General features: G+C 41.4%; 1 protein-coding gene across 2 annotated transcripts in view; it reads right to left on the reverse strand.

Annotated features, from left to right (window-relative positions):
• Positions 1-82: 82 nt before the first annotated feature.
• The window catches only part of LOC121569074 (cAMP-specific 3',5'-cyclic phosphodiesterase 4B-like), a 33,015-nt gene continuing 19,327 nt past the window's right edge, over positions 83-13,770 (reverse strand). For both annotated transcript variants that reach the window (XM_041879698.2, XM_041879697.2), the window contains 9 exons: positions 8,486-8,579; positions 6,869-7,041; positions 5,912-6,010; positions 5,611-5,775; positions 5,358-5,457; positions 4,919-5,073; positions 4,650-4,772; positions 4,333-4,515; positions 83-4,119 (listed from right to left, as the gene is read on the reverse strand). In XM_041879698.2, coding sequence (XP_041735632.1) covers positions 3,583-4,119; positions 4,333-4,515; positions 4,650-4,772; positions 4,919-5,073; positions 5,358-5,457; positions 5,611-5,775; positions 5,912-6,010; positions 6,869-7,041; positions 8,486-8,579 — 1,629 coding nt within the window. In that variant the 3' untranslated portion in view covers positions 83-3,582. The remainder of the gene's footprint in view (positions 4,120-4,332; positions 4,516-4,649; positions 4,773-4,918; positions 5,074-5,357; positions 5,458-5,610; positions 5,776-5,911; positions 6,011-6,868; positions 7,042-8,485; positions 8,580-13,770) is intronic.

Raw genomic sequence — 13,770 nt, forward strand, 5'->3', positions numbered from 1 at the left:
TCTCTGATACCATTATTAAGCACACACAGTAGCCTACACAGACAACAAATAAAAGCCAGTAGGCTATTTCTCTTTGCTTATATTATAAAAAATCTTCCTTTATTTGTAATTTTAACACACTTTACAGTACCGAACAGTGAAATAAAATAAAAAATATACTGATATATAATTGTATTATATAGCTGTTTGCTTATTAAATGCATTTTATTCACAAAATGACACCTCAGTTCTCTCAGAGGAAAACCTTTCATAAAAATAATATAATAAAAAATAACTTGGACACATTTTACACATTACAGCAATATCATTTACAAATATTACAATCATTTCATGGTGTTTTTTCCATTTATATAATTTTCCTAACTTGTGAACAAGTAACACATGAATTAAAGCCCAGATAATTGTTCTCAGAGGGAGTCTAATATGACGAAAGTGACCAAGAAGGTGCGGTGGAGCTCATTTCAAAATGGCTTCGCAATGTCTCTCTCAGAACCCTCATGTGTTTTACCTCTCGCTCCACCCATACACATCTGTCAATTACTCACAGTCACTCCTACATGGCATATTGATAATGAATAGTTTTCATAGATTATGACTTGGGCAATATGGAATGGGCAAACATGGAATAGCACAATATAAAATAAAATAAAAGGCTTGAAACCAGGTCCAATGGAACCAGTGAGTGACAGATAAATACCAACTCCTCCAACAAACACATACCCACACACTACTTTAACCACATTGTCTACCCTACAACCTCCCTAAATTAAAGTTCTGGTACAAAATATTTTCATTTTTCTGATGATGAATCTAATCCTGATTCAAACAATCCATCTAATTCATCTAATCCTTTGTATACAATTTGAATTTACACAATTCAGCGTGTGAAAAAAATGACAGAGGAAAGATAAGGACAGAGAAAGAGAAGGAAAGAGTGATGGTGTGGCCTGAAGTGCTTTAGTGATTTAGTTATTTTCTTATAACTAAACTTCGTTAATTCAATTCAATGAGAATGACCTGAATCAATTTCTAATTTACAATCCAACATTACAAGATATACAAAACAAGCTGTGATAACGCTAATAGTTATATTATCAATATGTCATTATAGTTCAGTTTCTAGACCATCCACCAGAATGATACAAAAATAAAAACTGTACACAAACTGTTCAAAGAAAACACGTGTGGTATTTCCCATGGTTTTCTTTTCATTATTGAAAAAGAATGGCAGCAATTAATCAACGGAATAATTTATTAATAAGAAATGATTGCTACAGTATTGTGTTAAAATGGTAATTAAACATCTATTTGTTTTTATAGCTCATGACAAAACAAAAAGCCAGAAAAACAAAGCCGTATATATCTTCAAAGACAGGGGGAAGCATCATGGGAATTCCCATTTCAACAATTAAAGGCCTGTGCGGTGACACCGCAATGCTGCAATCACAGAGCTGGACTGGACGGATCTCAGGCCTCTGTTCCTTCAGGCACAGGCTGTTCTTTAGATGAGCTATGTTACTGACCAGCAGAAACCATCTATACTCATGCTGTTGTTTTTTACCCTGTGAACAACTCCAAGTCAAACTGAGACCTATTCAAGCTGTGCTGATCAATCCTGTGACCATAACCTCATACAGCCAGGATGGTGATTCTAGTGAGTGAGTAATGACACACAGCACATGACAAGAGAAAGGTCTCTCTCTCTCTCTCTCGCTCTCTCTCTCCTCTCTCTCTCAACATAACATCCGTCATTTCCTCAACCAGCCCAAGACAGACGTTATTTTCAACCAGAAAAAGTATTGTGAGAAAATATACTTACTCTACATCTGGTCTGCAACATCTATATGTATACCGCTCATTTTACCTGCATTCCCTGGAGCTAAATTGGCCTATTTATTGCGCCCTCATAACTAACACAACAAATTCTTAATATTGGCCATAAAACGTTCCTGTCCATATGCAGATGCTGGGTACATTGTGTATAGACACACAGACACTCACAGATAGAGGCAAACAGACATGGTATAAATATACTAGGATATTTAGAATATATCTTATAAATCTACATAGTGGCAGGTATGTATCCTGCATTTGACATTAAGGCAAAAAAGCTTAAAACGTAACAAGAATGGCTGTGTGTGACTTCCTGAACATCCTCCTTTTTGGCCAAGATCGTTCTTTCGATTCCCTCCAATCCTGAAATCACCCTGACAAAAATCACCCTGACAAAAATCACCCTGACAAAATCCTCTCAAAGCACCTCTCCCCTCATCAGTTTCCAATTTCTTGCTTTGGTGAAAACTGGTGAATAAATACAGTGTGAGTGGGTAAGAGATGTAATGTGAATATGTGCTGCTGATTATATTATCATAATCCTTCAAACATATTTAGCAAAAAGTGTAATAAATAGAAAACAGGCAGAACATATACTCCAAAGTATCACATGGCTTATCCTCAGAACGTAAAAAATATAAATAATTTTCATATGTAAAAACTGGAGAGTCCACAAGCAGCAATAGTGGCGGTGTAGTGGTAGTGGTAACGTCTCATCACCTTGAAAAGCAACAAAGGAAGACTTACAGCTGAAAATATGTCACCACGGAAACAGACTGAGCGTGTGACACACACACATAATAATAATATGATTAAATCATGAACAGTTACAATAGATCTTTCAACAAGAGACAATCAAAAATGAAGACAAAAGCAGACACTCCTGTCCCAAGATGCATTGCTTCACGACAGCTCCATGTTTCAGGAGCTGGTGTTTCCAGAAAAGCACACAGCCATCTTGCACCGGTAGCACTTCTTCATAAAGGGAAAATGGGGGCGGGACCCTCAGGTCCCCTCATCACAGCATCTTCCTTTCTTTATTAAACGTAATCCTCTCTTCTTTTCTCGCTCCATTCCTCCTCTATAGATAGATGTCTGTAGTTTTCTTTCCGACAGAAATGGAAAATAAGTCACTCAGAAAAAAACACAGTTCTTGTTGAATTCTAACAAACATGAACTAGTAATACTGACTGACGCTAGTTAATACTCCATATAGAGATGGCTTTTTCCAAAGAGATTCTTTACCAATCAGAGTCCCCTAAACACACACGCACACACAGGCATGCGCAAACACACAAACACACACACATTCTCGTGTGTAGACTTGAGAGTTTTTTTCATTAATCAAAGTGTGTGAGTGAGGTGTGTTTGTGTGTGCATTCATGTATTTTTGTGTGTGTGTGTGAGTTTGTGTGTGTTTATGTGTGTGTGTGTTTCAGTTCCGGTGCTACACTGTCTTCAATGGCCCATTATTAATGCTTCTCTATGTTCCCCTTTCTCCTCATAGCAGTTCCTCATAGCATCAGCTGGAAGTAACACCTCCAGCTCCCACTCCAAATCTACAGTTGCTGTGTAAATAGCTTTTCTTTAAGCAATATTATTTGTGTTCCCTTTTTGAAAAATAGATTTAAAGGTCTATTGTTTATGTAGTCTTATTTGATCTTGGTTTTTGGCCATCGGAAATAAAGGATGGCCAAGAGGGGCGTGGTGTGTGCATGTGGGGTGTGGCCAGGGAGAGAGGAGCGGAACTCATGTGTCATCAGCTGGCGAGGATGAGTCTTCCTCCTCCTCGTCCTCCACAAGGCTTGTGTCAGAGTGTCTCTCCACCCCTAACTGAGCTTGCTGAAGAACTCCCCTCTTCTCCTCCTCCACCTCCTCCTCCATCACTGCTTCCCCTTCCTCCTCGATGATGTCTCCTTCTCTTTCCTCCTTTACCCTGTCCTCTCCTTCCTCCTCTTTTCTCTTGTCTTCCTCCTCTCCCTGACTGCTGTCCAGCACCATGTGATTGGGGGTGGTTTTCCCCTCCTCCTCCTCCTCTTCCTCCTCCTGTCCTCCCTCCGTGTCATCGTCTAAGGTGAGCTTGAACTGGAACTTGTCGATGCAGGCGTTGAGCCTCTTGTCTGGGCCGAGGGGGATTGGGGGTGGGGAGATGGGGCTCTGGGGGATGGTGCTCTGGTACCAGTCCCTGTTGTCCTCCAGAGTGTCCAGGATGTCCTGGGCGTCAGGGTGCACCAAGTCCCCCCACGTCTCCCACAGAGGGTGCACGATGTAGTCGATGAAGCCCACCTACAGCACACAACACCAGGAGAATCAAACACACTGACAAACGAACATCACACTAATAACAAGCACATTACGGGGCTAAGGAATTTGTGTAAGCAACATGAGATTACCTTTATAAACATCAATAATCATTAAAAAAAGCATTTATTGGCATTTAGCTTTTATAATTGCTTTAAAAGTGATGCCAAAATGTGTGTTGTGTGTGTGTTTCCTAACCTGACTCTTCTCCACAGAAGCAGTGTGTTTGTCACACATGGGGCTGATCTCCATGCCTCTCTCCCTCTCCTTGTCTCCCTGTCTAAAGAACTCCTCCATGATGCGTTCAGTCCACTCTCTGTACACGGCCAGGGGCTTGGTGGGGTTACTTAGGTCCGCACAGTGCACCATGTTCCTCAGCACCTGCAGACACACACATAAGGTCAGGGTTCACCAGTGCACAGTAGGCGTTGTGCATTTTCTCCAGCTCCAATTTGAGTTTGGAGTACCATTTTTTCTGCAGGGTGAATGTTTAGAGGTCAGAGGTGAAAGCTCACCTGGATGCGGTCAGTGTAGTGGTCGAGCAGGAGCACTCCTGAACTGGTCACCTTCTTCGTCTCCACCATGGTCTTCAGATCAGCCAGCAAACTCATGTGCTTAGACATATCTGTCGCCAACACCTTGAGAGGTCAATTAAAGGAGGAGGTCAAACAAAAACATAAAAAACATCAGAAAATAACATTTAAATAACTTGTATAAGCCCCGCCCCTTATTGAGGCAGCAGAGCAGCCCCTTAGTGGGTGAGTGTGAGTGGCAGGAGCCTCACCATATCGATAACGAGCTTGCGCAAGCTCTGTCTCTGCCTCTTGCTGAGGTTCTGGAAGATGTCACAGTTGTCCTCGTGGAGCAGCTTGAAGCCCACAGCCAGGTGGTGGTTCTCCAGAACTGACTCATCATTGTACATCAGAGCCAACTCCGAGTCTGGGAGAGAGGACAGACAGAACACACCGGGTCAGTACAGAACACACACTGGGTCAGAGCACCTGTAGACACACCCCACTAGCACCCTTTTCACATTATTGTTCCGACCAAACCATACAGTGTTGACTCTGACATTTTATTTTTACGTTATTAGCTGTGCTACACTGACTAGTAGGCTAAGCTCAACTGAGATGTGGTTTAAGGAGCTTTATTTAGTTATAATGCACTGTACTGTACAGTATCCTGGCTCCTCCTGTGCTCCTATCTCCATTGTAAGGACTCACTGGTGTTGATGAGGAACTGGTTGGACACGCCAGGATGATCCACATCATGGATGGCAGCAGCAAATAACGCAGCTAGGATCTCCAGATCAGTGAACACAGCCTGACAGATAGCGAGATAGAACACAGTGTAACCAATCACATTTTAGAGCACCCTACAGGACATGAATGTGCGATGGAGTTAGAGTGCAGCTGTGTGCTTCAAGTTAGTTGTTGTTAGATGTAGGCTCAATGTGTGGTGAAATGTGGTTCTTACGTCCAGAGCCGGTGTGGACAGCAGGACGTGGGTGGACTGTGTGACGTCAGCAGCGTGGAGGCTGTTGTGGTAGGCCACGTTGGCATGGTAGTGGTCCTCCAAGGTCATCACGTAGGTCACAAACGTGTCGACAGGGATTTGAAACGTCTTCAACAGATCCCTCTCCTACAGGGAAGGAACACACCGTGTCACACAAACACTCAGGATCCTATACACGTATATGAACAGCAAAGTCTATATTAAGTCTATATGACCACTCTTCCTGAAAATCGAATGGATAAAACCACTACTTTTCACCAACCTGGAAGATGGCGAACATGATGCAGCTGAGAGGCCTATTATTGGAGAACTCAGCCAGACGAAATATATTAAGGCCCCACTTATTCAAGTCATCCAGCTCCTGGTCAACAGACAACATCAGAATCAGAAACAGAATCACCTTTATTTGCCAAGTACATTTACACATACTGTACCCGGAATTTGACTTGACATATGTCTCCATTGAATCCCTCCTGAGACCCATCAATTCATTTTTGTCCACTCTAATGGAGATAGTTTTTTGGGCCGTATCTCTGAGGCCATAGATGCCACTGTGTTAAATCCTGTTGTACCTTTGAGAGGACATTCTGGGGTTTTCAGTGATATGTTATCATGTGTGGGGGTGTGATGTTGAACTTTCTCATCCTGTTTTTTAAAAATGGCTGCCATCTCAATTTAGCACATTTTATGGAAAGAAGAAGGTGAATGTACAGTATGCAAATGTGTTATCATAAGTAAATATCTGTGGAATAGTTTGGTGAGTTTTCACAGCAGTGTAATATATATTTTTCACATTAAATAAGAGCTAAATAAATATCCTGTGCTTTTGACCTACTGTACACATTTACTGTAATGTAAAATTGTACATATATAATATCAACCGGATCCTAATGTCCACTACAGTGGACATACAATAAAAAAGAAAAAGAAAAACATTGTAACATTTATTTCAGTTCAAATACTTATGTGATGTAAAAAAAAGTTATAATTCAAAAAGCATTTTATCACTGGGTCTCAGGAGGATATGTCATTTTAAATCTGGATTTAAAATGGATCTGGATAAATCATTTTATGACTGTAAGTCGCTTTGGATAAAAGCGTCTGCTAAATGACATATTATTATATTATATTATTAAATCATCTTCAAAGTGAGTAAGTGTTAATGTGTGAGTCTGTGTAAGGTTCCACAGATCCCAGATCCAGTACAGATATACCGTACCCTGGCCAGTGCGTCCTCCTGTTCAGTCTTGACTCCGAAGCGTGGCAAGGTGGTGTTGATGGACAGGCTGGAGCTGTGTGTCAGCTTCTTCACTCCACTGATATGACACATGGGCTTGTCCCGCTCCCGCTCCCGCAGGGTCGGAGACGGGATCTCTACCTCATTCTGCTTATCTGGAGGAGACATGGAGGTCAGAGGTTAACTATAATGCTTTCTAATGCTTGTTATAAGCATGCATGAGCGTTTATAACTTATTATTTTAAGGCCTATAGTGTGCTATATCTCTGTAGTATGCATCATTACAGGGCTCACTTGTAAAAGAGACCCGGGTCTAAATGACTCCCTGCACACTGTAAACCCCAAGGCATTTTTTACTCAAATACTTCTAGTAAGTTGAACTCAAAGTCAATAAAAAAGTAATTATTACATAAAATGCTTATGTGGTATGAAATGAAAAGTCACATCAACTTAATTTTTTAAAGTTATGATAACAAATTAACCTTTTTCCCAGCATGCTCTACTACAGGTTGGTTTTGGGGAATTGTATTTAATACTGTGTTTTTGTATGTACATTGAGTGATTGATTGATTAATCCTATGTTACACACAGATAAATAACATACATTTTTCTAAACTAATCCAATCATTTAGTCAGATTTTTTTCACCCGTTACTGAAATGGTTGTTCCAGTTTAAATGGCTTAGGTAGTAGTCTTCTCACACTGTTCCTAAACCTGGCAGTCATTGTGAATGCAGGTTGTGAGTGAATACACAGTTATACTGTTGGATAGCCTAACTCTGGCTGGATTCCAATAGGAATTGCACATCACTTTGCAAGCCAGCATAATCCGACTTGCAGGTAGGGTTGCAAAATTCTGATACCAGGTTTTCCAGAAATCCCAGTTAGAAGATTCCTGGAAATCCTTCAACCAGGATTTTTGAAAATCTGGGAATTTTGGGAAAGTGGCCTGATGTGGCCTGTAAACCATGAGTTTCAGGCCACTGTGCTAGAGTAAAGCTAGGCCTCAAAATAAGGCCTTATGAAATATGTAATGTTTAATTATAATGATAACATTCGCCTAGGAATTCACTTGGTGAAGGACACAGGACTGAAAATGAACGAATTCAACAACCATGTTTCTGTCACTAACAAATACAGTCATGGGTGGTGACTCTACAATTCACTCAAAAAGGCAACGTACACTGGGAAATTATATTGGAGGCGTGGCTTTACTCTGATACAACTCAAATCAGGACCCCCTACAAGGTCACAGTGACGATCGGTTTGATTAATAACTACAAAATCACTTTAAGTAACTGTACTCAGATATATTAAGTGCAACGTGTTTCCTCAAAAGTTTTGAGTAATGACAGCACATTGGGGTTAACAGTGTGGATAAATGTTAAATAAAAATAAATGCATTACACTGGTCAGTGTTAAGTAAAATATAACCCTATTTTTAAATGACACCCCATATAGTACACTAATTTTGACCAGAGCCACATACATAGGGCTCTGTTCAGTTTTATAGAGGATAGAGGACTGAGGTATATAAGGGATAGAAGACAGACAGAGATCCAGTCAGGAGTGCAGTTGAAAGGTGAGGTGTGTGACTTACCCAGGAAGGTAGTGGAGATGTATTCAGACACCTGGTTCCCTGAACGACTCATCTCTGACAGGTGAGATAGCTCCCGGTTCAACATCCTCTTAAACTGGGGGAGGAAACGGAGAGAGAGATTGAGACAGGGAGAGAGAGATGGAGAGAGGCAGAGCATGATATTTTTACCAAGGACAGGAGAAAACAGAAGTTAGAGATATTACTTGAATAATGAATACTTGAATTACTTAAATAATGTTAAAACTGGAAAGTCTTGGACACAAAGCTATACTTGGCCTCAGAGTAGTACTGCTAAAAAACCACAAATATCTAGAGAAAGCTGCAACATATTATTATATTTTTATAAATATATAATATATATATATATAATTTTTTTAAAATAACAAACAAGCAACCTCTGCATGATCCAAAGTCAAAATGAGACCCCACTCTCTTTATATGTGTACAGTAGGCCCATGTTCGCGCTGGATTTCATACCACGCTAAAAACAGCACGTCATAGTCCATCAGAAAGGAAATTTGTACAAATCCCTTTTTAGCTAACTACATACAGATATATTTATAACTAACCCAAGATAGTTCATCTGTGTCATTTTCAATGGGCGCAAATGAAGCATAGTGGGCAGAACAAGCAAGGAGGTTGGCAGAGCCAAGCACGAGCTAGTGAGATCCTGTTGGCACGTTCTAGCATGTGCGTGTGCAATAACTAAATTCACCCTTGCACTCCTTGTAAACAACGTCATTTTTAAAAAACTTTGGGAAAAGATCACATCTACAATACTTAGTGCACTCTGTTTGTAACAGATTGTAGTTTTGGGAAAAGGAAACTGTATTGAGATCAGGCTTTGATGAGATTGGGCTTCGATGAGAAAATCTGCAGAATATCGGCCCAGTTCCAATTCGCTCCATATTCTCCGGCCACTGGGCATTGGAAATTCCAACCGGAGGCTTCAGATGTACAGTGGGGAGAACAAGTATTTGATACACTGCCGATTTTGCAGGTTTTCCTACTTACAAAGCATGTAGAGGTCTGTAATTTTCAGAAAATCCAGAAAATCACATTGTATGATTTTTAAGTAATTCATTTGCATTTTATTGCATGACATAAGTATTTGATACATCAGAAAAGCAGAACTTAATATTTGGTACAGAAACAGATTTCAATTACAGAGATCATACGTTTCCTGTAGGTCTTGACCAGGTTTGCACACACTGCAGCAGGGATTTTGGCCCACTCCTCCATACAGACCTTCTCCAGATCCTTCAGGTTTCGGGGCTGTCGCTGGGCAATACGGACTTTCAGCTTAGTTGCCTCCTTAGTTGCCCTGGCTGTGTGTTTCGGGTCGTTGTCATGCTGGAAAACCCAGCCACGACCCATCTTCAATGCTCTTACTGAGGGAAGGAGGTTGTTGGCCAAGAACTCGCGATACATGGCCCCATCCATCCTCCCCTCAATACGGTGCAGTCGTCCTGTCCCCTTTGCAGAAAAGCATCCCCAAAGAATTATGTTTCCACCTCCATGCTTCACGGTTTGAATGGTGTTCTTGGGGTTGTACTCATCCTTCTTCTTCCTCCAAACACGGCGAGTGGAGTTTAGACCAAAAAGCTCTATTTTTGTCTCATCAGACCACATTACCTTCTCCCATTCCTCCTCTGGATCATCCAGATGGTCATTGGCAAACTTCAGACGGGCCTGGACATGCGCTGGCTTGAGCAGGGGGACCTTGCGTGCGCTGCAGGATTTTAATCCATGACGGCGTAGTGTGTTACTAATGGTTTTGTTTTTCCCAGCTCTCTTCAGGTCATTGACCAGGTCCTACCGTGTAGTTCTGGGCTGATCCCTCACCTTCCTCATGATCATTGATGTCCCACGAGGTGAGATCTTGCATGGAGCCCCAGACTGAGGGTGATTGACCATCATCTTGAACTTCTTCCATTTTCTAATAATTGCGCCAACAGTTGTTGCCTTCTCACCAAGCTGCTTGCCTATTGTCCTGTAGCCCATCCCAGCCTTGTGCAGGTCTACAATTTTATCCCTGATGTCCTTACACAGCTCTCTGGTCTTGGCCATTGTGGAGAGGTTGGAGTCTGTTTGATTGAGTGTGTGGACAGGTGTCTTTTATACAGGTAACGAGTTCAAACAGGTGCAGTTAATACAGGTAATGAGTGGAGAACAGGAGGGCTTCTTAAAGAAAAACTAACAGGTCTGTGAGAGCCGGAATTCTTACTGGTTGGTAGGTGATCAAATACTTATGTCATGCAAAAAAATGCAAATTATTTACTTAAAAATCATACAATGTGATTTTCTGGATTTTTGTTTTAGATTCAGTCTCTCACAGTTGAAGTGTACCTATGATAAAAATTAAAGACCTCTACATGCTTTGTAAGTAGGAAAACCTGCAAAATCGGCAGTGTATCAAATACTTGTTCTCCCCACTGTATATATCTGGTGAAACATCTGGCTCTATCTGTGGTTAGAGCATTGGGACAGTAACCAGAAGGTCCCTAGTTTGTATCCCTGAGCTGACAAGATGAACATTTGGTCGATGTGCCCTTGAGCAAGGCACTTAACCCTAATTGCTCCCTGGGTGTCTCAGGGGGAGTTGGGATATGCAAAAAACACATTTCCAATTCACACATGCTTATTAATGTTTTTTTTCAATCACTTTGGCACATTGTTTCAGACCCCTTGACTTTTTCCACATTTTGTTACGTTACAGCGTTATTCTGAAAATGGATTAAATTGTTTTTTTCCCCTCATCAATCCACACACAATACCCCATTATGACAAAGCAAAAACTATTACATTTACATAAGTATTCAGACCCTTTACTCAGTCCTTTGTTGAAGCACCTTTGGCAGTGGTTAAAGCCTTGAGTCTTCTTGGGTATGGTGCTACAAGCTTGGCACACCTGTATTTGGGGAGTTTCTCCCATTCCTCGCTGCAGATCCTCTCAAACTCTGTCAGGTTGGATGGGGAGCGTCGCTGCACAGCTATTTTCAGGTCTCTCCAGAGATGTTCGATTGGGTTCAAGTCCGGGCTCTGGCTGGGCCACTCAAGGACATTCAGAGACTTGTCCCGAAGCCACTCCTGCGTTCTCTTGGCTGTGTGCTTAGGGTTGTTGTCCTGTTGGGTCTGAATATTTATGTAAATAAGGTATTTCCGTTTTTTAATTGTAATAAATACATTTTTTAATGTCTTAAAACCTGTTTTCGCTTTGTCATTATGGGGTATTATGTGTAGATTGCTGAGGGGGAAAAAAAACTGTCTGTAACGCAACAAAATGTGGAAAAGGTCAAGGCACTCTAAGTAGTTTATTTTCAAAACTCTAAGTACAAAACTCTAAACTTGTGATTGTGCATTTATTGGAGTTTAACACATATTTCACCCTTGAGTCATTCATGCAAAATCTGTTTTCTGTGAAATACTATAAGAACATTTTGTTTAGTCACCAATACATCAGGCTTACCATTTAGTCATTTAAACTAGCATTTAATCCAATAGCAAAAAATACAAGATACACATTTAGAAACGGTTCTTTTTGAAGTGTTGAATAGAAAGAATAGTAGATGGTAAATATAATTTTCCTTAATTGTATTGTTAACAAATGACAAGAAAATAATATCAAAAGTAAAGTGAATATTGCATTTTGAAAAGCAGATACTTCGATTGAATATGCTTCCAAATTGAAGGAGTGATTTGGTGCAGTGAACAAGTGACTGTTAATTTGTGTTTGTTGTACTACTCAGTCAATTGAAAATGTGCTTAGAGTTTTGAAACATGAGCCATTTTGTTGATCTGTTTAGATATGTGTGCTTAGAGTTGTGAAAATGTACCACATACTTGTGAAAATTGCACCAACGTGATTGACAAAAACTGTAATACGTACTTGTGTATGTGAGAAATATAACAAATTATTATTATTATTATTACTATTAACCACTATACCTCAATCAGGATACAGGTCATACCAGTAAACAAAGACGAATACTGTACATTGGTTCTAACCTCAGTCACAAATGTCAACAATTAGCGAAATATTAATTGGGGGCTCATTGTGTTTGATACTGATGTATCATACATCTACTGTATAATAGTGAAATAGAATTAACAAAGAACACATGCGTTTACTATACAACATTCATACAGCACGATATGACCTTGTCAACAGGCAACCACTGCAGGAGCCTGACAAAGCAACAGCATGTTGGAGCATTGGTGGAAGGGCTGCCATTTTCTACATCATGTTCTGTGTCTTTTGGTGATGATTTCACACCCTGCCTGTACAATTGAGCGTGTCTGCTGGAATGTAGGTGAGAAAAAGACACTGAACGCATGAATAGGATAAATATGTTCCATATGGCTACACAGAAAATGTAATGTTGCATAGACTTCATGTAGTGATATCTCCACCAAACATGAGCGGATCTTGAAGACTGGCAGTGGAATGTGTTTTGTTACAAACAGAGGCAGTCACGTGCAGGCAGGCGCAGTGCGATTCGGACAAGTCCCCTCAGTCTGTGTCCTACTGACTGATCCTTCACACATAACAATCTCCATGGCAACCAGAGAGGTTGCCCTAGCAACTGCCTCCTCACAGTCCTGCAGCATGATGGGAGTGACGGAGGGAGGCCGCTGCTGCTTGGGTGACAATCTCAGAGAGTAGGCAGGTGTCTCTGACCTTTCTCAAGGTCAATCCTCTCCTCTCCTCTCCTCTCCTCTCCTCTCCTCTCCTCTCCTCTCCTCTCCTCTCCTCTCCCCTCTCCTCTCCTCTCCTCTCCTCTCCTCTCCTCTCCTCTCCTCTCCTCTCCTCTCCTCTCCTCTCCTCTCCTCTCCTCCCCTGTGTTCTCCTCCCCTGTGTTCTCCTCTCCCCTCTTCTCCTCCCCTGTGTTCTCCTCTCCCCTCTTCTCCTCCCCCTATTCCCCTCTCCCCTGTTCTCCTCCCCTGTTCTCCTCCCCTGTTCTCCTCTACCCTCTTCTCCTCCCCTGTGTTCTCCTCTCCCCTCTTCTCCTCCCCTCTTCTCCTCCCATGTTCTCCTCTCCCCTCTTCTCCTCCCCTGTGTTCTCCTCTCCTCTCTTCTTCCCTCCACTCCTCTGCTTCTCTCTCCATCTCCTTATTTCTCTTACTCACCTCTTCTCCTCCCTTCTCTCCCACTCTCTCAACCTTCCCTCTTTCACGCAACCCTTCCTCCTTCTATTTTTAATGGCTCTCTCTCTCTCCTCCCTTATTCCAGTCCAACCAGGTATTAGTGACACAGTTCGGCACTTTGTTAGAACAGTCAGGTC

Source organism: Coregonus clupeaformis, chromosome 35 (genome assembly GCF_020615455.1).
Source record: "Coregonus clupeaformis isolate EN_2021a chromosome 35, ASM2061545v1, whole genome shotgun sequence".
In the NCBI taxonomy this organism is placed as follows: domain Eukaryota; kingdom Metazoa; phylum Chordata; class Actinopteri; order Salmoniformes; family Salmonidae; genus Coregonus; species Coregonus clupeaformis.